Below are 26,523 nucleotides of genomic sequence, written 5' to 3'. Positions count from 1 at the left end.
GTGCTGTACATGCTCATACTTTTCATGTTCATACTTTTCAGTTGGCCAAGATTTCTAAAAATCCTTTCTTTGTATTGGTTTTAAGTAATATTCTAATTTTCTGAGATACTGAATTTGGGATTTTCCTTAGTTGTCAGTTATAATCATCTAAATTAAAAGAAATAAACATCTGAAATATATCAGTCTGTGTGTAATGAATGAATATAATATACAAGTTTCACTTTTTGAATGGAATTAGTGAAATAAATCAACTTTTTGATGATATTCTAATTATATGACCAGCACCTGTATACACATATATATTGTATATACAGTTGAAGTCAGAAGTTTACATACACCTTAGCCAAATACATTTAAACTCAGTTTTTCACAATTCCTGACATTTAATCGTATAAAACATTCCCTGTCTTAGGTCAGTTAGGATCACTACTTTATTTTAAGAACGTGAAATGTCAGAATAATAGTAGAGAGAATGATTATTTCAGCTTTTATTTCTTTCATCACATTCCCAGTGGGTCAGAAGTTTACATACAATTGGTTAGTATTTGGTAGCATTGCCTTTAAATTGTTTAACTTGGGTCAAAACGTTTTGGGTAGCCTTCCACAAGCTTCTCACAATAAGTTGCTGGAATTTTGGCCCATTCCTCCAGACAGAACTGGTGTAACTGAGTCAGGTTTGTAGGCCTCCTTGCTTGCACATGCTTTTTCAGTTCTGCCCACAAATTTTCTATCGGATTGAGGTCAGGGCTTTGTGATGGCCACTCCAATATCTTGACTTTGTTGTCCTTATGCAATTTTGCCACAACTTTAGAGGTATGCTTGGGGTCATTGTCCACTTGGAAGACCTATTTGCGACCAAACTTTAACTTCCTGGCTGATGTCTAGAGATGTTGCCTCAATATATCCACATAACTTTCCTTCCTCATGATGCCATCTATTTTGTGAAGTGCAGCAGTCCCTCCTGCAGCAAAGCACCCCACAACATGATGCTGCCACCCCCATGCTTCACAGTTGAGAAGGTGTTCTTCGGCTTGCAAGCCTCACCCTTTTTCCTCCAAACATACCGATGGTCATTATGGCCAAACAGTTCAATTTTTGTTTCATCAGACCAGAGGACATTTCCCCAAAATGTAAGATCTTTGTCCCCATGTGCACTTACAAATTGTAGTCTGGCTTTTTTATGGCAGCTTTAGAGCAGTGGCTTCTTCCTTGCTGAGCTGCCTTTCAGGTTATGTTGATATAGGACTCGTTTTACTGTGGATATAGATACTTGTCTACCTGTTTCCTCCAGCATCGTCACAAGGTCCTTTGCTGTTGTTCTGGGATTGATTTGCACTTTTTGCACCCAACTATGTTCGTCTCTAGGAGACAGAATGCGTCTCCTTCCTGAGTGGTATGAGTGGCTTCGTAGTCCCATGGTGTTTATACTTGCGTACTATTGTTTGTACAGATGAATGTGGTACTTTCAGGCATTTGGAAATTGCTCCCAAGGTTGAAACAGACTTGTGGAGGACCACAATATTTGTTCTGAGGTCTTGGATGGTTTCTTTTAATTTTCCCATGATGTCAAGCAAAGAGGCACTGAGTTTGAAGGTAGGCCTTAAAATACATCCACAAGTACACCTCCAATTGACTCCAGATAGCCTATCAGAAGCTAATTGGCTAACTGCCTAAAGAATTGACATAATTTTCTGGAATTTTCCAAGCTGCTTAAAGGCAGAGTTAACTTATGGCACTTTTCCACTGCACGTTACGGTTTGACTCAACTCTGCTCGCTTTACTTTTCTGAGCTTGCTTTTCTACTGCAGTTTAGTACAGCCTCAACGTGGGTGGGATTATAGGCTGACTGTCATAGTTGCACCGCCTCTACTGCCGTGTCATCATCTTAAACACAAACACACAACAAAGCAGTAGCTGGTCAACTAAATAAAGTGAAGCTTTCAAGCAGAATATAGAGTTAACGTAACAAAACGTACCATCCTCCATCATGGACTCCAATAACGCCGTGGCTGAGTCCAGGGCACTCTCCCTCCCATTGCCGTGTGCGGTCAACAGCTGCTGAGACACTCTGAAAGACTTTTTCGTTTCGCGTCACCCCATCCAGCTCTCGTTGGATCCTCTCCTCGGCTACTAACGAGAGGAACGCCTGCACCTTGTTTACTGACCACAGCTTGGTTTTGCGCACAGCCATTTCTTTTTACAATTCAAAGTCGCGTGAACAAATGATACTGCTATCGCTGTTACTAACTTTAAAACTAGCGAGTTGATGTCCTGTGTCGCAAATCCAGTGACGCTGGTAGTGACGATTCTCTCTGACCAATCAGTGATCTGCAGGGTTTTGACATCACATTTAGTATCGGCTCGGCTCACTTGGAACATCGACTGAGGTGGTACTAAAAAGTACCAGGTACCAGGTATTATCCACAGTGGAAAACCCCCAAAAAGCGAGCAGAGTCGAGTTGAGCCGTACCGTACAGTGGAAAAGCCCCATTAGTGTATGTAAACTTCTGACCCACTGGAATTGAGATATAGTCAAAGTGAAACAATCAATCTGTAAACAACTGTCGGAAAAATCCTCGTGTCTTGCACAAAGTAGACTTGCCAAAACTATAGTTTGCTAACATGAAATCTGTGGAGTGGTTAAAAAATGAGTTTTAATAACTTCAACCTAAGTGTATGTAAACCTCTGACTTCAACTGTGTGTGTGTGTGTGTGTGTGTGTGTATATATTATATATATATATACACACACATACATACATACATACAGTATATCGTGGTTAGAGTCGGCACTTACAATGGAAGTGAATGGGGCCAGTTCATAAACATTAAAATACAAATTTCAAAATTAAAGCCACAAGATGTAAACATTCTACATTTTAAAATTATTTTAGTGTGATAAAATCACTTACAGGGCTTACAGTGTTGTGTCATCATGGCAACTACATTGTAATATTAGGTGTAACTTTACAGAAATAAGGTTAGTAAATGATTGTATCGCATTAAAATCATGTAAACGTGTAAGATGTTTATATCTTGTGGCTACACTTTTTAAACAAGATAAATTTGATTTCAACAAAAAGAAAACTAAACTTAAGATATATTCTCTGCAAACAACTCTTATTATCTTACACAATTTTGGATCAAGTAAACAGATCTAGTTTTAAGGATGTTTAGATAGTTTCTGAAAAACATTACAAAATACTAATTATGATTTTTTAGACTAGAAAGCAGGCCAAGAATTTGTTGCTGTATACGACAATTTCATTTACTCATTTCTTATTTTTGGGTGGAATTCCCCTATAATGCAGCCAATACGGGAACAGCAGGTTGATTTCACATTTTTACCACTTGCGCTACAGATCTACATGCAAATATGGAACTTCATACATACCTGCTCACAATGTAAAAAAACGCTTTTTCTTTGTCGTTATGTTACTTTTATTAAGTGGTTTGACACCAGATGGTGTAATATATAGATACAGTTAGTGAGTAGATATAATTATGCATGGAAAAAAAAGAAAAAGTACAAAATAAAAACAGAAAAAAAACCCAAAAAAAACGAAAGAAAAACGAAAACTGTCCACTGACAAAAATGGAGACCTGTTTAAGTGCTTAAAAGGTAGAACATCGAGGCCTGAGAGTTGGGCCAGGGGAAGGAATGTTAACAGCCATGAACAAAACATCATGAAGGTCTGATTTTGAAGTACATACTACTTTGACAGCGAGACGATACTCATCCTGTGGTAAGTTCCATACTTAAGGTCATCAAATCATAAAAACGTAAGGCTCAGCCGAAAGACGAATATGCATATGACTTGATCTAGCCTCTTTATGCTGATTGGTGTTCATCAGTTCCGTTGCTTGAGGTTAATATCGGCGTTCTCATTGTGAATCATTTTGCCCTACTGAAAATATACGGTCTCCCTTGTCTACGCATGAAAAAAAAGTGCTTCAATTCTTCATCAGGACGAAACGGCCATTTTTCTCTTACAGATTTAACGACTAGGCTTAACATTGCAAAGTACAAGATTTTGAGTGTCCTCCGATCTGTGTCGTGGTAAACAGGGATGGGGAGATATTTCTTTATCTTGATTTTGTCAGGTTTATTTATTTTTTAAATCACTTTCTCTTTTTAATTCATTTTGTCCTGGAATATATAGAGGTTGTTGGTGGCAGCCACAGCTATGACATTCTCTTTCGGGTGCCAGGCGGTGTGTAGGATCTTCTTGTTGAAGTCCAGACTGTCCACGCTGATTTCATCTTTCTTCCTTTTACCACCAGTGCAGACCTTGCGTGGTTTGAGCATGGCACGGGGTTTACTGTTCTCCCGTGAGGCCTCCAGTGTGATGTCCCTGCGTGTGTTCCTGTCAAACATCCTGAAGAAGTTGTTGTAGGAACCAGTCATAATGGCACTGGAGAAGATCAGAGAGACAATTTGGACCGATCAGAGAGGGGAAAATATATAGAAGATTAGCTGTTATTTCCAGGCAATAGACTTGAATATATATATATATATATATGCAAAAAAAAAAAAATAAATAAAAAAAAAAAATATATATATATATATATATATATATATATATATATATATATATATAATGTAGTGAGGTAAAGAAATGCCACCATTCTCTTCAGTAACAAAAACAGTGTTTTCAAAATTTGCCAATAGCAATGTAAACTCTATGTAATTCTATTTTAATATTTTTCATATTAAACTATATTGATAAGGGAAAAACTGCTAAAATGCTGTCTGAGTGAGTTTTGTTGACTCAAAATAAATGCAAATCGTTAAATTATGTTCAGGAAGATGATTCCTTTGTCACATTAAATACGTGTAAAAATCGCACGAATTCTGAATAGTCTGACTATTCTCACTAGTGATCTGACTATTTACACTAAAGCCACATGGCAAAAAAATCAGATACATATTCAACTGACTTCCTACATAGGTAAGTGGTCCAGATCAGATTTGAAAATGTCAGATTCAATGTGTTTTCTGCTGTTTACACTAGGGCTGAGTATTGATACAGATTAACCGATTCGATTCAGATTCACAAGCTCTCCATTTGACATCGATTAATATATTTCAGTTAGAATGTCCATTTTGTTTCATGTGAAATAAAGTCTCTTCCAGCTAAAGATGTTAATTATACATGGTATGTTCTAATTAGGTACATTACAAAAATATTGATTTTACTAATTATCTTTTATTAGTTATTCATAATGTCAAATTTTTGCTTTTTAAATCTGAAAAAAAAATCCATGTATCCCATCAATTAATATTATATTGTATGTATTATATTTTGTTACATGTTTCATGTTTAACTGCATAATTTGTACTATTTACCAGTATTTACATTGATTTGTTGAACACGTGCTAAAATCCAGAACTGTCTCAATAAGAAGACTGGCAGGGGGCCTGGGTAGCTCAGCGAGTATTGACGCTGACTACCACCCCTGGAGTCGCGAGTTCGAATCCAGGGCGTCCTGAGTGACTCCAGCCAGGTCTCCTAAGCAACCAAATTGGCCCGGCTGCTAGGGAGGGTAGAGTCACATGGGATAACCTCCTCGTGGTCGCGATTAGTGGTTCTCGCTCTCAATGGGGCGCGTGGTAAGTTATGTGTGGATCACGGAGAGTAGCATGAGCCTCCACATGTGGAGTCTCCGCGTTGTCATGCACAACGAGCCACGTGATAAGATGCGCGGATTGACGGTCTCAGAAGCAGAGGCAACTGAGACTTGTCCTCCGCCACCTGGATTGAGGCGAGTAACCGTGCCACCACGAGGACCTACTAAGTAGTGGGATTTGGGCATTCAAAATTGGGAGAAAAAGGGGATTAAAAAATAAAACATAAGAAGACTGGCAGTTCTGTAAGGAGCGTCTGTAAAATCAGTGCATGTTAACAAGAGAGGACGCAAATGGCTTTACCTCATCAGTGCTATGCATGATTAGAATTACGTGTTTATTTTTTGTTGTTCAACACCTGACTGTAAAGAACATTATTTAAGAAATTCACATTATTTAATGTCAAATGGATTGCGTGGATCATTTAACACGCAGTGAAAGGATCTCGGTGCTGAACTTCTTCCCCACTACACTACACAATCACTGATGAGTGAAATCGGAACATTTACTAGCCAGTGGGTAATCACAGACATTTTTAGTCACTCAGCGTGAAATTTGGTTGCAAATTTAGCTATTTTTCTCTCACTGTAGCAGAGGGCTGCGCATAAAATAAACGATCCAAGAATCGATATCGAGATGAAGATCACAATACTAGTGCCCGACCTCAGCCGATATTAGCCTTTCACCGATATATCGGTATCGGCGTATGCGTTTACCGATATGCGCGGATATGAAAACTTTTTTTCAGAATATATAATGCAGATAACAATGCTTTAGAATTGGTGTCATAATGTAGTTTGTCCAGCAGAGCGTGCTCCGACTCCATTGTTTACAGAGCTGACTCTGAACTGATGGTGGCTCTGCAGACATGGCGGAGTTAAGCGGTGCGGAGTTAAGTGGTGTCTTCTCTGTAAGTTGCTAACTAGTTTGTGAAATACATACTGGAAAGTTAATAAACAATGACCCCATCATTTTCCCTTTTCAATATAACTAATATAACGTTAACCCTGTCCCTGACAACCATTTCACTCATGTTTATCACATCTGTTTGTTATGTTAGCCAGCTATAGTTTGTCAGTGCAGTCAGTAATGTAGCAGATTGAAAGGTAAACATTGGAACATCTTTTTGCAGCTCAGCAGACAACGGTTCGGTGGTGGATTGTGTCTGTTGAGTGTTGATTTCATGCTACGTTGTTACCTAGTTGGTGAGACGCAATGCTGGAAAGTAAATAAAGCACACCTTTTACTCTCCGTGACAACGAGCTTATAGCTAACTAGCTAACCATGTAGCTACTTTCATTGCTTGTAAGCTGAGTGGAAGCCAATGTGTAAACATGTATTGACCAAACTGTTTTATTCAGGATTGCAGTTTGGTACCCCTTTCAACCAAACAAATCCAGTTGTTGCATTTATAAAAATGTCATTTTTAAAAGTCTGGTTTTCCACCGTTGAAAGTTTCCCCTGAACTTGTATAGCAGAATACGGTGTAACACCACTGCCGCTGTTTATCTCGTCTCGGCAGGTGTAAATGCTTCTTGTTTTACAACCTGCCCCAATTGACTAGCAGTATTAAAATACTATACTAAACTAATACTAAACAGTACTACTGATGTTTATTTAGCTATTTATTGTATTTTTATTTATTTTTTATTTAAATGGTCAACAACTGATTTATACTAAACAGTACTGATATTTATTTAGCTATTTATTTTATTTTTATTTATTCTTTATTTTAATGGTCAGCATTTGTCTGATACTAAACATACAGTACTTATTTTTATTTAGCTATTTATTGTATATTTATTTATTCTTTATTTTCTCAGTGTTCATTTCTAGAATTTGTTTACAATGTATAATAATGTCAAATATTCTTTGATAAAAATATTTGTTTAAGAAAACAGCCTTCTGAGTACCTTTGCATAGTCATATCGGTGCAAAATCGGTGAACAATCCACATAGAAAAGGTGTTTTCATTCCAGCTCAGAAATGAACTATATCGGACACCACATCGGTAATCGTGAATTTTCCCCCTCTAAAATCGGTATCAGTCTCAAAAATCCCATATCGGTCGGGGTCTACACAATACATCAGAAAAATCTATATTTTTTTTACCCAGTCCTGTTTACATTCATCCAAAAACCAATGTGTCACATGTGAGAAGAAAAAAAAAAAGAAAAAAATCAGAATGGGGCCACATTCAACTGTTGTGTCAATGTAGCCTTTTTGTTATATTTTCAGTTAAAAAGACTAAACACACTTAAATATGAATCTTAAAGAAATCTGGTTTAAATCTGGGCCACTAACCTGTCTGAACCATTCCAACAGCACTCAAACTTGTCAAAAATGCAGTCGTTCTCGTAGAGTGAGCACAACTTGCTACGTAGGTACTCGTGTACCTGCATTGGAGAAGCACATGTGATTCAACAAGAACAAAGTAACAGGACACCACTCATTACACACAAAACAAGACATGTTTTAGCCCTGTGTGAAACTGTTCTGAAAAAGTGTTCTTAGGGAGGTGCCAGCAGTATTTTAAGAATGTATTCATCCAAGACATGAAATAGCATGTTCAGGAAAAATGCACAACATGACAGCACATGTTCCGGAATGTGCTGTGATTGCTGTTGCAATAATCAGAACCGTTGTTTACCTGGTAGGTCTCTATGGGCCGGTTCTCCATGTTCAGATCCCAGACCTTCACGGAGAGATAATCGCGGGTCATCATGTATCTGCCGCTGTGGCTGAACTTGACATCGGAAATAGAGGAGATGATTTCCGAGAAGAACGACCGACTGCTAGGGTCTTCTGGCTCCTCAAAAACTTTGGAGGACCAAAGAAATCAAATATTTGTGTAAAAGACAATGTCTAGTCGTTCAGAATAGCATACCACCAATACAACCATTTCTGCAGTATAACTTAAGCATATAGTGCACAGTATTTAGTTAGCAATACACCATTACAAACACAGCCAGTTTGAGATCAGCTTAACAAATTCTCCAAATAAAGTAAATTTTGGAAACACGTCTCCAATGACAGCATTTTTAAATTCATGCAGTCAAGTGTCTGTTGTTTTGCACATAGCGGATCTGACAGGGACTAAATAGCCAGAGTTGCGCTGTTATGTTTGTTGAGAACATGGCGTTCGATTAATTACATAATCTGCTGATTACATAACATAAGAGCTTGCAGACATTAAACAGTGGAAACATATTGCAAAAACAGACAAAACGGGACACAACTTTCCATGGCCATGCAGTGAAAGAGTCTGATTGTGTTTTAGGGGATGCTATCGATTGAGGTCATGGTTAGTAACATACACAGAAAGTTCAGTGACCATGTCATGGAATTTACAAAGAGGGAATAAAACAGGAAGAGAAAAATACAGGGGTAGAAACTAAAATTTCTTTTGCAAATAGCTGAGAGTACCTCCATCAAGACTATGATGGCTAGTTTGGCTACATATAAAATAACTAAACTATGTTAGCTACTAAATATCAGTGTTTACAAAGCAGCATAAGAATCATTTTAAAGTCTTACATGAAGTAAATGGTTAAAAATAGGCAAGGAAGTTAAAGGCGGCTATAAATGACAAAAATATATGCAAGAAAGAAATATCAAATCTCAAATCAGTGTACAAACAGATAGTGTACAATAAATGCTGGGCAACACTTGACAATAAGATAACATTACCATTAGTTAAAGGAATATTCCGGGTTCAATACAAGTTAAGCTCAATCAACAGTATTTGTGGCATAATGTTGATTACCACAAAGTTAATTTCAACTTGTCCCTCCTTAAAAAAAAAAAAAAAAAAAAAAAGCAGCAAAAATCGAGGTTACAGTGAGGCACGTACAATGGAAGTGAATGGGGCCAATTATTGGAGGGTATAAAAAGGCAGTAATGTGAAGCTTCAAATTTTATAAAAGCACTTTCATTAATTATTCTCCATATATATATTTTTGAGCCAAAATTTCGAATAAGTTTCGGTGTTTACGGCATTTCATCCTTATGGCAACAATGTTGTAAATTTGGATATAACTTCACACATAAATGGTTAGCAAGCAATTTTTCACACTAAAATCATGATAACATACTGTACTGCTAACATCTTGTGGGAATACTTTTGAAACAGTGAGTATTTTATTGAATTACTTCAGCTTAAAAGAAAAGGAGGGACGAGTCAAAATACATTTTTGTGCTAATCAACATTATTCAAAAAATGCTGTCGATTGAGCTTAACTTGCATCGAACCCGGAATATTCCTTTAATGCATTAGTTATCATGAACAAACAATTTTAAAAGCAGTTATTAATCTATATTATTATTATTGATAATAATATATTTATATATCATCATTATTTATTATATATGCACAATATATACATATATTATATATTATTATTATTAATTAATCTATAATATGTATACAACAATTGACTGTTAGATCATAATGTTAATCAATAATTTTATGAACAATTGTAAAAGCATTAATCTATATTATTATTATTGATAATATATTTATATATAATTATTATTATATATATATATATATATATATATATATATATATATATTACTTATTATTATTCATCTATAATATGTATACTATAATTGTTAGATCATATATGTTAATCACTAATTTAATGATTAGATTTTAGTGATTATAATTACTGATTATATCACTAATATAGACACTAAACACTGTAAACATATAATATAAACACTGTTAACATATTTTATAAAACATTTTCGATGTTAGAAAATGTATTAGTATATGTAGAAGTTATCTTAATTTTTTTCTCCCCTTTTCCCCCCAATTTGGAATGCCCAATTCCCAATGCGCTCTAAGTCCTCATGGTGGCGTAGTGACTTAACTCAATCCGGTTGGTGGAGGACGAATCTCAATTGCCTCCGCGTTTGAGACCATCAATCCGCGCATCTTATAATGTGGCTTGTGGAGGCCCACACTATTCTCCGCGGCATCCACGCACAACACCATGTGCCCCACCGAGAGCGAGAACCACATTATAGCGTCCACGAGGAGGTTACTCCATGTGACACTACCCTGCCTAGCAACCGGGCCAATTTGGTTGCTTAGGAGACCTGGCTGGAGTCACTCAGCACGCCCTGGATTCGAACTCACGACTCCAGGGGTGGTAGTCAGCGTCTTTACTTACTGAGCTACGCAGCCGCTACACCACTACATAGTGCCCCTAAGACGGAAGTTATCTAGAAAAGCTTGAATGGAGTCTGTGCGTTAAACAGTTCAGATTGAATTGCAGAATTTTGATCCTTAGGGTTGGAGGTTTAGAACAATCTCTAACCAGACAGTTCAGAGGAATATCATTACAACAGTGTAAACACTCACATTTGCTATGTCTATCGCAGAGTGCGGCAGCCCTCATGTCACAGAGGCGAATGGTTCCTTTACTACTGCTGTATACAAAGACGTTACACTGATGTGGGTGGCACTCGGCCGCTGTTATCACCTCCGTCAGCTCCTCCATATTGGCTGGCTTTATATCTACAATGTCTGAGGGGGGAAACAGTGAAGGAAACCCACAGTAGAGTAGCAGAGAACTTCAAACACAGTTTAAAACAGTCGATATCTATTCCAGCAGCATGTAATGAAATAATGAGGAAGTGGAATATATATATAACCCCCTTTATAGCCAAACACATTCAGATCTAGATGGGAGGTAACATATGCAATAAAACGCCAAAGACGTCACTGATTATGCAAAGGATACTAAAACTTCTATCTGTGATTTCTAAATGCCAGAGGTTTATTCTGAGGTCGTCTGCAGAAAGGTATGTTTCATAATCACTATTTACTGAAATGGAATTGATGTGATATGTATGTGCGTTTGCGAATATTCTGCGTGGGCTGGCTTCCACCATCAAGTCCATCGGCATCAACACAGGAACCTGCAAAACACCAGAGAGAGTCACTTCATGAAATATTAACTAGGCAAAGAATAAAGAAATAAGTCTGCATCCCATCCTGGATTCATGTGAAAGGTAATGCTTCCTGATTTCTGTTGCATTTCGTTGGCTAAGGAATTCTCTTCTCAATCATGTGAGAAATTCTTAAACTCTTTACCTGACGACACGTTTCTTCCATGCAATAGTATATACCGTCAAGACTCTTAGCCCGCATTTCGTATTCATAAATTACAAACTAACCCTTCATTGTTAATGGCTGCACTTGCTCGAAAATTCAGCTGTGAACAGGAATGACAGACTTACCCGTAGTGATGTAATTCGAAACTGATCTCGCAGTCTTCCGTCCTCGTCTTTAAGGTTGTATCCTTCTGCTCGTTTATCCCTTTCGCTGATTTTCCATAGTTTGATGGTTTTGTCTTTTTGATAAGAGAAAATAAAACAAATCAAAATCATTCCACATCCATACAGATATTGAAGTTTTGTTCCAAACCCTAGTAAGCAGCCTTGCTGTCTACTGCCTACATAGGAAGGTACATTCTAACTGAAATGAATCCTTATAAGTCACTGTTTTGGATCACTCTACATAGTAAGCACTATGCAAAAAAGTGCTCCTTAAAGGAACAGTTCACCCAAAAATGAAAATTTGCTGATAATTTACTCACCCTCAGGCCATCCAAGATGTATCTGAGATTCTTCATCAAAACAAAATTTAAGACTTTTCTGCACGTCACTGTTTACATTGTTTTTTATTTAATTGTATTATTATTATTTGGAAATGGGTTTTTATTTTATTTAATATTGTTCTGAAATTGTTTTGGACTGTTTTGGTCTGTGCTCTGTGCAAGTTTCTCTTGTAAACAACGACGCGCTTCCTGACTCCTCCTCCACGTGACCTTACCGACGAGCTTATGTCATCCCTCTCATGAGCGCACGTCACAGAGATGTACGGAAGCGAACATTTGTAGTTAAAAAGTATATAAGTGTCGTTTTGTTTCTAAAAATAATCAATCGTTTGCATTCAGATAAACTTTATTTGTCGACTGGAGTCGTGTGGATTATTTTGATGCACCCTAAATATGCATTTTGGGCCGTCAAAAAATGGAGGACATTCACTTGCATTGTTAAGAGGAGGAGGCCTGAAATGAAATCCTAAAAATCTTAAATTCTATTTTGATGAAGATAGAAACACAGATACATCTTGGATGGCCTGAGGGTGAGTAAATTATCAGCAAATTTTCATTTTTGGGTGAACTATTCCTTTAAGCGACGCGTGGAAGACTGAACTCACAATTGATTTCAATTAACTTTAGCATTAGCATGTTGCTAAGCTAACAAAACGGTAAAATACAGAGGACAAATATTTCGTAAAAGGTCCATTTTTAACTAGATTAAACTTTTATCTTGATTATTTTTAATACTGAATGAAATCAACATTGATTTCAATAGTTTACCATTAGCATGTTGCTAAGCTAACAATGCAGAACTCTAAAATACATACAAATCAACTGCATAAAATACCTGGCATAGACAAAAACTGCATAAAAAGTAGATTTTTAACTAAATATAAAACTTATATTGAAAATTTTTAGTACTGATGAAAAGTATATCTAGAATCAACATTTCCCTCACTTCGTCCCTTCATTTTGGCTCACTGCAATGTACTTAATGCAAAGCATGCAATTGCCTTGTCCTTGAAGGTGACGATGCTTACCCTTTTGAAACCTTAGCATGCTGTCTAGGTAGGTAACTACAACCATTAGGTTACTAGTATTACAAGGAAGGTCACTATCAAGGGAAGTCACAAGGTTCAGGAACAGAGCGATAGATACACAAACAAAAATCTCATATAAATTTCACATACCGTTTGTGGAGAGCAGAAAGTGTGCAGCATTCTGTTGTGGGAGCCATCTGATTTTATTGATCTTCTCCTCAATTTCTAAACTTTTCAAGTAATCAAACTCAGGTTCATGACTCTGAAAAGTGCTGTATACGTTGTATTCCCCTCTTGAGAGTGAGCGGTTTTTACTCTGTGATTCAACATTATTGAACACAAATTAAACTTCAAATTGAGTCACATCATTTTTGAAAATTATGAAATGCAATAAAAATCTTTGGGTTACATCACCTCCTGTTCCCGCTGAAATATGACAACTCTTCCACCTTTGTCTCCTGTGGCTAGTAACTCCCCAGAATAGTTAAATTCAACAGTTGAAATAATGTCCGCTGAACATCCAAAAGGAAGAATGATAAACAATCATTATTTCTTGCGTTCAACATGCAAAGCTTTGTGAATAGTAGAGCCCACCTCAAAGGAGAGCTTTTAAAATCAATATGAAATTAAAAAAATAAAATCTATTGGTAACAATTTACAATAAGGTTCAATTTGTTAACATTAGTTAATTAGTTAACATGAACTAACAATGAACAATACTTGCACAGCATTTATTAATCTTGGTTAATGGTAATTTCAACATAAACTAACACATTTTAAAATCAAAAGTTGTATTTGTTAACATTAATGCACTATGAACTAACAATAAATTATTGTATTTTTATTACCTGACATTAACAAAGATGAATAAATGCTGTAAATGTTCATGACACCTAATGCATTAACTAATGCTAATGAATGGAACCTTATTGTAAAGTGTTACCAATCTATTTACTTTAATACAAATTCACATATGGGTGCATAATTATTGGTCCACAATATTCCAAAGAAAAATGATGTTTGTTTTTGTAATCTTTCATCAAAACTTGCTCTGCTTCTGAAACTCTCTTCATTGAAAACTGACCAAAATGTATTGATGACTCATCTTGCACTAACAGGCATATCCACATTTTTGTCCAATCAAATGCTCTCTAGAATGAGAACGTCCCTCCTCCTAATTAGAAACATATCACCTGCCTTTGACTAGCATTAGTAAGCAGCAAATCATGTTTCACTGCTTTTATGTAAACCAAATCCTATTGCCTATTTCTTTTTGAAGTAAGGAGCCCTTCAATATGTCCCAATAGGAAATATGTCAACACATGAAAGAAACTGTGCTAGTCAAGCCATTTCATGGGTTTTTTAATCTCGCTGTGTCATCAACAACCTTTTAACGTCATACATGATCAGCTTGATGTTATAACATGAATCTTAAACCGACACTACAAAATTCAAACACATCCATTTTCTTTGTTTTCTGTGGATTATTTCCTCTCTCCATCCCTCCCGCAGCGCACCCCTCCTCTCTCTCAGAAGGACATAGGGACAAACAGAGGCATGATTCACTGTTTCTGAAATGGGACAATTAGCTCAATCCAGGCAGAGAGGCCTAATCCAAACACACAGACCTGCGCTTCATTTAACCATCAATTCACACCTCAAAACTGCAGTGCAAGAGATGTGCCGCAAGCATTTTTAGACTTGAACCAAGTAATGGTCATTGTACGGAGTTTAGACAGACATTTTTATAAACTGTATAGAAAATGTATAGAGAAACTCTACATCAGCAGGGTGAGAAACTTTGATTTTCTGCTAATTAACATGGAGAAATTCAAATGAACTCTGACCTACTACTACAAATGAATCGGAACGTCCTATTGTCTTGGTGCAGTACTAGTGTTCTCTACAGGTTTTGTTTAAACATCAAGCACTGTAACAGGTTGTGTGTCCCGTCCAAATTAACGGATAATGATAAACAGCAAATTGACTTATGTTCCATGTTTACACAAAAAAGTACGGTTCAGAAAAACTTGTCTATTGTGTTTCACCATCCAACCCGATACAAGACTTAAAAGGTTCCTAAATGTTTGCCCGAAAACAAAAATTCTGTCATCAATTACTCATCCTCTTGCAGTTTCAAACCAGTATGATTTTCTTCAATGGAACACAATGTTTAAAAATGTCCAAGCTGCTCTTTTCCATACAACAATAGCATATAGTGACCAGTAAGTCAAAGCAGTCCATACAGGAAAACCATATGCTTCTACTAGTGTTGTCACAAAACAAAAATGTCAGTAGTTGGTACCGATTCCAGTGAAATTTCACGGTTCTCGATACCAATTTCGATACCAAAGACAAAATTTGCTAATACGATAATGTGCTATTGAACACACTCCTTTAGCCTATTTAAATTAAATTTCAATTTAAATAATAAATTAAAAGATATGCATGTTTGCTTCAAGTGTTTCTAACACTTGTTTGTTTTTAAGTAGGGCCCTACTGTTTTATTTTTTCCCCAAATCCTTTTTTCCTTTTTTTTTATTTATTTTTTTTTAAATAATTTTTCCAGAATTCCATGTTTTAAAGTTTAATTTCATTTCATTATCAAAATGGTGTCCAATCAATTTTTTTTTACTTAAACTTTTAAAATCGTTTAACAAGTAAAAAATAGAACAATTACTTATCAACATACCATTGCATTTTTTAAACAATATTTTATTCAGTACAAAAGCACTCTTGCTTGTGATATATTGCTTAATTTTTTTATTATTATTACAATCATTATTTATTATTATTATAATAATTATTGTTATTATTTCTACAGTGAGGATTACATTTTACTATACAGTTATAACATATTTCTGTTGCACTTTCTTCAATTTCAGGCGTTTAGCTTTTATTATGAATCATGCTTTTATTATGACGTGTATTTTTGACGGAAGTTTAACTTCTCCGGATAAACAGTTCACTACATTGCCCAGTGTGATCGTTAAACCGCAAATGCTGTGATTATATAAATTATACAAAAATAACGCTTCAGAGCTGTCATCTCTCATAGAACGCAAATTATTTTCATAGTCTGTGGAGTTTCCAGTGTATGAGCGGTCTGCTTCACACATTCATTTAAAGCTCATGCAGCTCATACAGACTATAACTGCAGCATAATCACACTAGGACATATCATGATTTTAATTTGATACGTTGTCCATTTCAGTGTAAAAGGACGCTCGAATAAGCCTGTGTGAGCATTTGAAAGCAGTCGTGTGTCAGTAAGACAGTGTGCGGGTACCAAATTAAGTAGGTGCTTGGTACTACCGGTACTGTAGAATCACTGGTATCATTACATATTTTTTATTTTAGTACCGACTTGGTACCAAAGTACCGGTACTTTTGACATCACTAGCTTCCACATATTCTTACAACTGGTTGCGAAACACACAAATCCAATTCTGTTTTACACCATTAACATCAGAACTAGCGTTTGCATTCAAACCTGAAGTTTGAATGGGTATCAAATGAGTGACAACTGAGGGGAATATTTTCAGTGATTACGTTACATTTCGGTCTGTTCCTCACAGACTTGAAAAAATAGTGCACAGCTACTTTTATGGTGCTTTTTGGAGCTTGACAGCATCCATACCCATTCACTTTCATTGCCAAAGAAAAGAGCTGCAAAAACATTCTTCAAAGTATACCCTTTTGTGTTCCATGGGGGGGAATCGTACAGGTTTGGAATGACATGAGGGTGAGTAAATGATGAGAGAACTTTAATTTGTGGGGGAACGGATCCTTTAAAAAGGTTGCAGCCAGGGATACACATTTTTTTGAGTCAAGTTATCAAGCACATTTTCTCACCAATCCGCTTCCTAAAAGCAAGCATTTTATTTGATCTTTTATTAAAACAGATAAGCTCCTAAGAGAGAGAGAATTTACCAAAATACATCAAAAGATGAAGACAAAAAAAGAAAGAAAAGAAAGCAGAAACCAACAGAAGTCCAGGGTTAAAAGGAGGAGCTAATGAGAAATAAACAAACGAAGGCCTCAGCTTGTGTACGTGTTAGGTACAATGTGTGTCTGATTAATTAATCTCTAGTCACAATTAAGTGACAGCGAGTAATCTGATGACTCACAAAATCTCACAAATAAACAGTCAAGAGCATGTCCCGATCACATTTCTGCCCAAAATCAAAAGAAATACAAATTAAGCCTATTTTTGGGATCATAATGATTTTGGTAACACTTTAGAGTAAGGTTCTATTTGTTAACATTAGTTAATGCATTATGAATGAACTAACAATGAGCAATATTGCATTACAGCATTTATCGATCTTGGTTAAGGTTAATTTAAGAAGATACAATTTTGATGAAAATAATCATTGTTAGTTCACACTTGTTCATAATGCATTAACTAATGTTAACCAACACAACTTTTCATTTAAAAAATGTATTAGTAGATGTTCAAATTAACATTAACCAAGATTTATACTTAGAAAATATAGTACATTTAAAAGTACTGTTTATTGTTATGTTCATATTTAGTAATGTAGTTACTAAACTAATGTTAAAGAATACAACAATATTGTAAAGTGTTAAAGATCTTTTGTATTATGACAGTTCTGGAAAGCAAGGTGGTTGATGGCCAATATAGCCTATACCATTTAATGAAAGCAAATAAAATAAAAGAAAGCACATTTACAATTCATTACATTAAATAAATATTTAACATTAAAAAACAAAAAACAAAAAAAAAAGGAAATATGTGGAAAACAAGGCTAGGCACAATAAATACTGTTTAAAGGTAGGGCTAGGCGTTATGGCTCCAAATATTATATCTCTATTTTTCAGCCCATTGATGATATTCAATATATATCTCCATAACTGTGTGTATTTCAGAAATTACATTTGTGATTTTTAATCAGAGGAACCATCATTTCATCCATACAGCCATTGTAACGAAATTAGATTCAACATTTTTAATGAAATGAAATCTTGCCAAAGACAATAAAATAATGTTTTTTTGTTCTGGAGTAAATGAATGGTAGCACAATGCTATTTATTTTAACATATTATAAATATAATTTATATGCACCGAAACAACACATTAATTGAACGGGCAATATTTACTTACAATATTTTTACTAAAACGTGTGAATGAACAGTGCAAAAACTACAACTTCACTAACTTATTTTTTGGGAACCCAGTTGAATAGTATTTATTATTATCATCATGTTTATTATTATAACATGATACCGACTAATTATTAAAACCCTCAATCACCAATTCAAAATAATAGTAGATTCCATTTCTAGATTAAATGATTGAGGGTTTTTAAATGTTATGGATGTGTTTTTTGTATGTTATGATTCTCTATGATCTGGTTGTTCTTCGTGGTTCGTAATGTAGCTGAAATTTTTTGTAACATATTAAACTTGCCTTTATTAGAAACATGCTTGTTAGTCAATCAGAAACATCTATTGTGATGTCATTACATCCTGCTGTTGGTGATTACTGACTCTATTTATGTTTGTTCTCCACTGTGATGAAAGCGTACCTTGAAAAAGGTCGATAACCAAAAAGTTGATCAATAAATAAGTTTGCAATTTGGAAATTATGCCATTATATATTTATTTATTTTTTGCCATAACTTGCACCTCAAAATTTAAGATGTGCATTTAAGAGTCTTTTTAATCTATATATCAGCTTATCATTAATTGTGATACAGCGACAGTAATGACAGTTTGGGGGTAAATGTGCTAAACTGTCATGAAAATAATGACACAATGTAAAAATACTTAATGGTCCTAAAATAGCCTTTATTTTCTCTATGCAAAATCTCTTTCTCCCTTTTCCTTATTGTGGAGTACCATGGACATTAACTACCCTGATCTTTCATTATGTACAGTGTCAAAACATATTTCCTTCACTAAAAACAGCAGGAGAAAAAAGGTAAACACCAGCTGAGGAAACACCACAGTACTGTAGCACAGCACAACCAAAAACAACAGCAGTAATGTAGGCAGCTATGTCACGCATGGTGACCACCCTGTAAAAAAGCACGCAAGCAAATATCAACACCACCTAACATTCACATCGGCTATCCCCCACAACGTACAGCAGCGATTACATCAGCACCACCCGATCAAGATAAAAGTAGCGCATCATACAGACATACGTTAGATGACGCAAGATCAGTGAGGAGTCTCCTAGCACTAGGAAATGCAGACTAAGCCTGACCTTGTAAAGCTTGAAAACAAGCAGAGTAGTCAGCAAGAGAAACCGATGGACATAACCACACACATACCCATCGTGAAAGGTAGAGAGAGGCCATTATAGCACAGTTCCAGGCTGTGGCTGTCAGCAGAGCACAGAAGACAGCAGAGGAAGATTTAGGAGCCTAGGAGAAGCTGCGGTGCGGACGGCGTTGGCTCGCCTACAGCGAGGGTGGGTGAGGGGTTCCCTGCGGCCATGTCGGACAGGTATGATCATGAGGAACCCCCAAACCCCCCGATGCTTAAAAAGACCCTTTCCTGAGATCTGAACTGAATTTAAGCCTCATGGAACAAATATCAAGTGAGATTCATGTATAACTGTTTGTGGGAGGGGCAGCAGTGGAAACTCCCTCACATGATTCACTTTTGACAACAACTAGTTCTAATGTTACTCAGGGGATGCACATAAGGACAGGGCAATTTTTAGAAAAAAATAAATAATTTTTTGACAATATTTGGTATTATAACTTGATATTTATGTATTTGCTCTAATATAACTTTAAAGGCATAGTTCACCCAAAAATAAAAATTCTCTCATCATTTACTCACCCTTAAGCTATCCCAGATGTATATGACTTTCTTTATTCTGCTGAACACAAACGAAGATTTTTAGAATATCTCAGCTCTGTAAGTCTATACAATGCAAGTGAATGGTGGCTAGAACTTTGAAGCCCAAAAAAGCACATAAAGGCAGCATAAAAGTAATCCATACGACTCTAGTGGTTAATCCATGTCTTCAGAAGTGGTATTATAGGTGTGGGTGAGAAACGGATGAATATTTAAATCCTTTTTTACTGTAAATTCTCTTTTTTTTTTTTTTCAAAATCAAGCTCTTTATTGTCATTGTACATGTGCAACGAAATAATTACATTTCCCAGTAGGTGGTGATATGCATGAAGAATGCGAATGGACAAAAACACAAAATGAAGAATGTGGAAGTGAAAGTGGACATTTATAGTGGACAGTGCAATCATATTTTAGAGCTCCTTATGTGCAAAGTGATTTCCATTTGTATCCCTGCATTATGTAGGCTTAGGACATCGCGCGTATTGGAAAGAACAGACACTAACATAAAAATACAATACAAATTCCCATCTCCACGATGTGCATCGTTGCATTTTTGAACCGCGATGTATTGTGCTACAATAAACCATCACACCCCTATTGATTATGCATATTAATTGTAGATCAAATTTATTTCATAACAAATATGTGCATATTATTCGGAGTGCTCCACGCAGGGACTAAAAACGGCTCAATGTACGAAAACTGAAAATGAACTAAATTTTTAGCAGAACGTAACCGAAAACTGGAACAAAGGGATTTTCAATTGTTCCGGAGTGAAAACGTAATTTTTAAATGCTGGTAACCGGTTATAATTGGTTAATTTAGTTCTGATAATTTTTTCATGAAACTAAAGGCCAAAGGATTTATCACAGTCAATTTTTGGAACTACACCACTTCATGTTGTCTGAAAAAATGAAACATGTGCTTTGATCCTGAAGGAAACTGCTGCATCACACATTTCCTTGCCATAATGCACATTGTGGATGAAGCATTCTGTGAATGAAGACCTTTTTAACAACTGTGTATTAGTGTTGTCAAAAGTACCTTTACTTCGATACCAAGCCGATACTAAAATAAAAAATATGTTACAATATTAGTGTTTTTGCAGTACCGGTAGTACCGAGCACCGACTCAATCCGGTACCAGTGCGCAGTATGCCGCTAATGCACGCCTGTACGGTCAAATACAATTCAAAATTCCGCCAAAATGGCCATCTTGGTGATGTCTTCATGTAAACACAGAGAGTGATGTCTAAAGTGAACGTAAACAGCAGAGAATAAAGCAGATTTGTACTAAAATATCAGACTTGTAAGTATAAATGTAAGCTAATAGACCTGCTGCCGTCTAGTGTGTCATCATAATAACCAACCAATAACCAATAAACAACCATAACAAGAAAACAAGAGTAACAGAGTAGCTTTAAAAAGTATTAATGTATTATAATCATACAGTAAAGACCTGTAGTAGTTTTATTTTGCATTTCATTCTGAATGTTTACTTGAATATTTGATAGACTACTGCTGTTAATTTTTTTTTAAAGCTGTTAAAAAAGCACAGATTTTTCGCTCTATTATTTTTGCTCTATTTCTATTCATTGCTGTTTTTTTATTGTTATTTTATTACTGACTGTTTACAGTCTTGAATAATTACTTAATAACTTGAAACCATTCTTCCATAATCAACATATTAGTTATTGTTATTATTTGTTGTGGTTTTGAAGCTAGTATTGAGAATCATCAAATTTCACTAATGACTACTGAAATTTTGGTACTGTGATAACGTGTAGCCTTTATTGTACATGGTAGATCTTGCTGCAATAACATGATGAAAAAGTAGATCTCATTCTATAGAAATTTTTCGCTCGGGACAAGTGAATGACCAATTTACTTGTCCGGAGGACAAGCACATGACAATGCTTAATATCGAGCCCTGGCTCAAATGTATGCTCTAGTCGATTTTGTGTTTTGACCATTTGTGAACTGCGTTAAACTTAGTCTCATTTACCATGCTTTGTGGGTGTGACTGTTTTGCAGTGTCATCACAATTCATATCTACACAACCAATGTGTTTATGATTAAATTACTACTACAATACAAAATTGTTTACAAGAGCACAAAGATTTTCATAGATCTAGCCTCTTCATTTTGCTCTCAAAGTGCACCAGATTGATGCATTTAACCCTAGAGTGTCCAAGGTCCACCCACCATAGTCTCACAAAATCCTGTGGGAAACACTGCTACATATACATGCACAGTTAATCCAGATACAAGGAAAACATTTTTAGTGGTAAAAAGTACATTTCTCAGTTGTTTCCAAGACTTACTGAATTATTGTTAGATATGATGAATTAATACAGATTTGATGCTAACAGGTTTTGACTCAGAAGCAGATCTGTAATCTGTAAAATGATACTTAACTATTAACTAACTTTATGCTGTTGTGATTTCTATGCTGATAAATCCACCACACAGGAGGAAATTAATTGCTTATTGTGGCAGGGCGGAGGGCAGGGCCGGGTCGTGATTCCGTACGCCCCGCCCCTAATAAAGCTGATTAAGCCCGAGAGGGATAAGGCCGACCGGAGACGGCAGTGCGAGAGAGAGTGAGTTACGGACAGCTGTCCGAAACCTGTGTGTGTTTGTGTCTTTTTGGTTACGTTCATCATTAAACCTTTATTTATATCATCAAGCCGGTTCTCGCCTCCTCCTTTCCATTGAATTGTGTTACACTTATTTATTGCTATATTATGCAAGTGGCTTATTTTGGACTTGTTTGTCCAGACCAGGTTGCTTGTTTCTCTTGCGAGATCTGGCGACACTGCAATTGGTATTTTTGCTCAGAACGAACCAAAATGTAAAACATATCAGTTTTAGTCCCTGGCTCCATGTTTGTTTTGAGGTATTAACGTTAACATTTAATCAATTAATTGATCGTAAATTTTCATGACAATCAATTATGAAAATGTGTGAAAACTGACATCCCTAGTTCAAAGGAATTTTGCTCCATACCAAAGAAAAATGCATCCAAATACATGCATCATAATGCACAGAACCAACAGTATTAATAATCAAGTGCGTCAAACAATGGTTTTAGGTCCATGACTAATCCTGGGTTTCCTGCTTTTGATTTATTAAAACACAAGACCAACAAAAACATAAAAGTCCCACTTGAAAAAAAATATATGTTTAAGAGGAAACCGGAAGTCTTCACACTTAAGAACTACTTTTACATGAAAAACAACCTGGCCGGGAGCCAGTGACCATCTCAAGAGCCATTTGTTTTGTGTGTGTGTGTGTGTGTGTGTGTGTGAAGAGAGAGAGAGAGAGAGAGAGAGAGAGAGAAAGAGATTAAGCCCACAATCGTTTCTCTGTTTGCATCCTGTTACACACGTCTTGAAGTTCTGCTAAATTATCAACAACATGGACAATATTATCAACACTGTAACCACAAGCCTTGATGGTTCCAGATAAAAAGTCAGACTGAAATTGTGTACTGTTACTGTATTTTTCCTCTCTCTTTTTTAAACCAAATAAGTGTACAACCTTATCAAGATGGCTTAAAAATTCCAAAACAGAAACTTCCGCGGAATTCCATGGAGCTGCAGCTTAAAACTCACACATAACTCAATCACACAGAGTCTTGCAATACAGTGATCTCGAAATAACCTTCTCTTCCACATAAGGGCCACTCTGCCCAGATGATGTTACACAAGTGTACATGCGTCCATTTCCTAGAAATCTGTTTTATTTTTCACCGAGGGGAAAGCGGAGGTCTGAAAGTGACACAAACATCAACAACAACTGCCACCACACCATACGAACACCTCAAAACTAAGTTACTGGATGACAGAATTATCAACAAAAAACAACCTAACCTACTTATAATGTGCTAATAAAACATAAACGATTTCAATGTTTATAACGCAGGTCTCTGGAATACTTGACTCTGATTGGTCAAGGGCGCCATCTAGCGGTCTGATATTTCTAAGTAACAACTGCACATCCAGGACATACAAGACTGGTCATCTAGGTATTGCAAGTAATCTTTCTTACTTCTCGGATCACTGTGTGATCTCTAAAAGTAAGCTAATAAAATAATTTCAACTCAAAACTATGTATGTATTTATTTGTCAAGTAGTTTTGTAATAAGCTGGATAATGAGGAGTCAGACAGTCATTTTCACAAGAACCAGAAGTGAAATTCGGCTGTTCAGCGATTTCTTTCTCACATAATTACATAATTTCAATGCAAATCAATGTTTTATGTCTATGTATTTACTTATTTGATTCGAAGCAGTGTAATAAGCTCCGCGTCGGGGTCCTGATCACCCTGTTGGGGTTTATTTTGCATTTACCAGCTCACTGTACATGTACCTTACTTTGTCCATATATTTATGACAGCAGATTATATAAAAAGAGTTTAGCTGCAAAAACAAAAACCAACAGCAAAATCTCAGCACCATGGTAAGGGTAATCAGTCAGTCTAGCTACATGATTGGACATAAACCATAGTTTGCTGTCAAAGAGAAAGATGCACATCTGTATTATTCCCTAAAACCCTGTAACAATCATGCCTGGATCTTGGATCGCACTTCGAACAGGGCACTTGGATAATATGAACTGGTTGGACTAGTTGGACGTGCTTTCCGCAGCCTCAAAGGCAGGACATGCTTCCCTACAGGGGCGCAAGAATCCAGCACACTCCCCATCAGTCCCACCCATCAATCTACAACTTGTCATGTCACATCAATACATTTTTATATTTATATTAATGCATTTTCTGTGTTCCATTCTGACTGCATCTCACTCTCAACAATTACACACATGGGATAAAACCAACATGAAATGGCTTGATGAGGGCAGTTTTCTGTCCTCTATTGATGTAGTTCCTTTTAAAACAGGACACAACACAGGGCTCATCCCTTTTTTTTTTGTTAAACACCCAATAGCTTTTACATCACAGCTGTGAAACTAGTCATAGGCAGGTCACATTAGGTGGAGATACATTTTAATTCTAGAGAGCATTTTATTGGACAAAAATGTGGTTACACCCCTAAGTGCAAGGTGAGTCATCAAGAGTTTTGGTGAAAGACAAAGACTTTTAAATGCTGTGAAAAATTAACTGTCAACTTATAGAAGTATGCTACCATACAAATGGCCTCAAAAAGAGACTTGAAGGGAAAAAAAAAAACACTCACTCAAAAATGTATTTTACTCTCTGCCTCTCTCTGTGACTCTATCTAACGATCACAACAAGCCATTACCATCCAACCAGAGGTGTAGAAACTATTTGAAAATATAGGGGCCACATCTAGCCTTAGTACTGGTATTTGCAAATTAACTAGAATATTTGGCATGAATGTGTACATTTCTAAAGGCAGGAATGTTATGATGATTGCAGCACCCCTGACTCCCACCTCTTTTGCCATCATAGCCCATCCATGCATGCTTTTTCCTCTATGCTCTGCCATCATTATCCATAGAGCACTCCTTCTAAACCCCCTACACTTCAGCCTTTGCCTTAGTAAAAACAATGCAAACCATCACTTACCTTCTGCAACATCTTCGTCTATGGCTCCTTTAACCTGGGAGAAGCACCACTGGAAGTCATTGCTTCCACCGACCCCTGCAACAACAACAAAACACAAGTGCATTTAAATGCATGCTCAAATCGCCCTCTCTGAGGCATATAAACACACTAAACCAATAGCCCTACTCTATATGAGCATGCATACGGTGGTAAAGTACTAAATGAGGGGTTTGATCATCTAAAGGGGGTCTGGTTGGATGTTTAGGCCGCACTGCTGCCGCTGCGCCCCCGCCTACCAGCTTAACCACCCCCCCCTCTCCCCTGTTTACCTGCCATGATCGCCTCTGTCTCTGCCTCGAGCCTTCAGTGCGGCTTATTCGCGAGCTGAACCAGGCGATCGCGGTGTGAACGAGCGCGGGATGAGAGCGCGTGCGGAGAGACGCACGGGAGGAGCGCGAGCGGGATCTGCCCGTAATTTTTGTTTCGGTTCAAGATGGCGCACGTTGCCCGTCGACATGACACAGTGACGTCATATAATAAAGAGCGCTGCTGTGCGCCCGGCGCGTCCTTGCTGCGCGGGGCTTTGCGCAGAGTTACACCAATGTCAATGTTTTATTTTTATATGAAGTAGACAAATTATAAAGTAATAAATGTCTAAAAGCCCAGACCAGACCTTATGATGATGATGATGATTATTATTTTTATTATTATTATTATTACTATTATTATATTATTATTATTATTATTATTACCACTTGTCTTAGTGCATGGCTTTCATATCTTCATTTCATCTGCCTTAAATTCCTTAGGTTTGCAGGAGACTTTTGCCCAACTTGTGTAAACTTACAGCACTTTTCAACAGCGAAAAAGATC

At 36.5% G+C, this 26,523-nt stretch overlaps 1 protein-coding gene across 2 annotated transcripts; it reads right to left on the bottom strand.

Moving 5' to 3' along the window:
* Positions 1 to 2,982: 2,982 nt before the first annotated feature.
* On the bottom strand, positions 2,983 to 26,166 carry LOC127427328 (serine/threonine-protein phosphatase 2A 55 kDa regulatory subunit B delta isoform). Of its 2 annotated transcripts, XM_051674881.1 has the most exons (10): positions 25,980 to 26,166; positions 25,672 to 25,746; positions 13,700 to 13,797; positions 13,436 to 13,601; positions 11,878 to 11,990; positions 11,379 to 11,556; positions 10,997 to 11,161; positions 8,279 to 8,448; positions 7,933 to 8,024; positions 2,984 to 4,414 (listed from the first exon to the last, which is right to left on the bottom strand). In XM_051674881.1, exons 1-10 carry the CDS (start codon positions 25,984 to 25,986, stop codon positions 4,135 to 4,137), a joined length of 1,344 nt encoding a protein of 447 aa, XP_051530841.1. In that variant the 5' UTR covers positions 25,987 to 26,166; the 3' UTR covers positions 2,984 to 4,134. The 2 variants fall into 2 exon arrangements, with proteins under 2 accessions (XP_051530842.1, XP_051530841.1); XM_051674882.1 differs by lacking the exons at positions 25,672 to 25,746; positions 25,980 to 26,166 and adding an exon at positions 19,588 to 19,833 and having other exon boundaries at positions 2,983 to 4,414.
* Positions 26,167 to 26,523: the final 357 nt, after the last annotated feature.

The sequence above is a fragment of the Myxocyprinus asiaticus genome, chromosome 36 (assembly GCF_019703515.2).
Source record: "Myxocyprinus asiaticus isolate MX2 ecotype Aquarium Trade chromosome 36, UBuf_Myxa_2, whole genome shotgun sequence".
Taxonomy (NCBI): domain Eukaryota; kingdom Metazoa; phylum Chordata; class Actinopteri; order Cypriniformes; family Catostomidae; genus Myxocyprinus; species Myxocyprinus asiaticus.
Note: the sequence above shows the minus strand (reverse complement) of the source record. Positions and strands in the feature narration are given on the sequence as shown.

Bases quoted from the DNA above. Each gene is read 5' to 3' on its own strand.
- LOC127427328 (XM_051674881.1), bottom strand. The intron at 11,557-11,877 runs GTAAGTCTGTCA...GGTGTTTTGCAG, and splicing joins TTCGAATTACATCACTACGG to GTTCCTGTGTTGATGCCGAT. The intron at 4,415-7,932 runs GTTAGTGGCCCA...GATCTTCTCCAG, and splicing joins TGTTGGAATGGTTCAGACAG to TGCCATTATGACTGGTTCCT.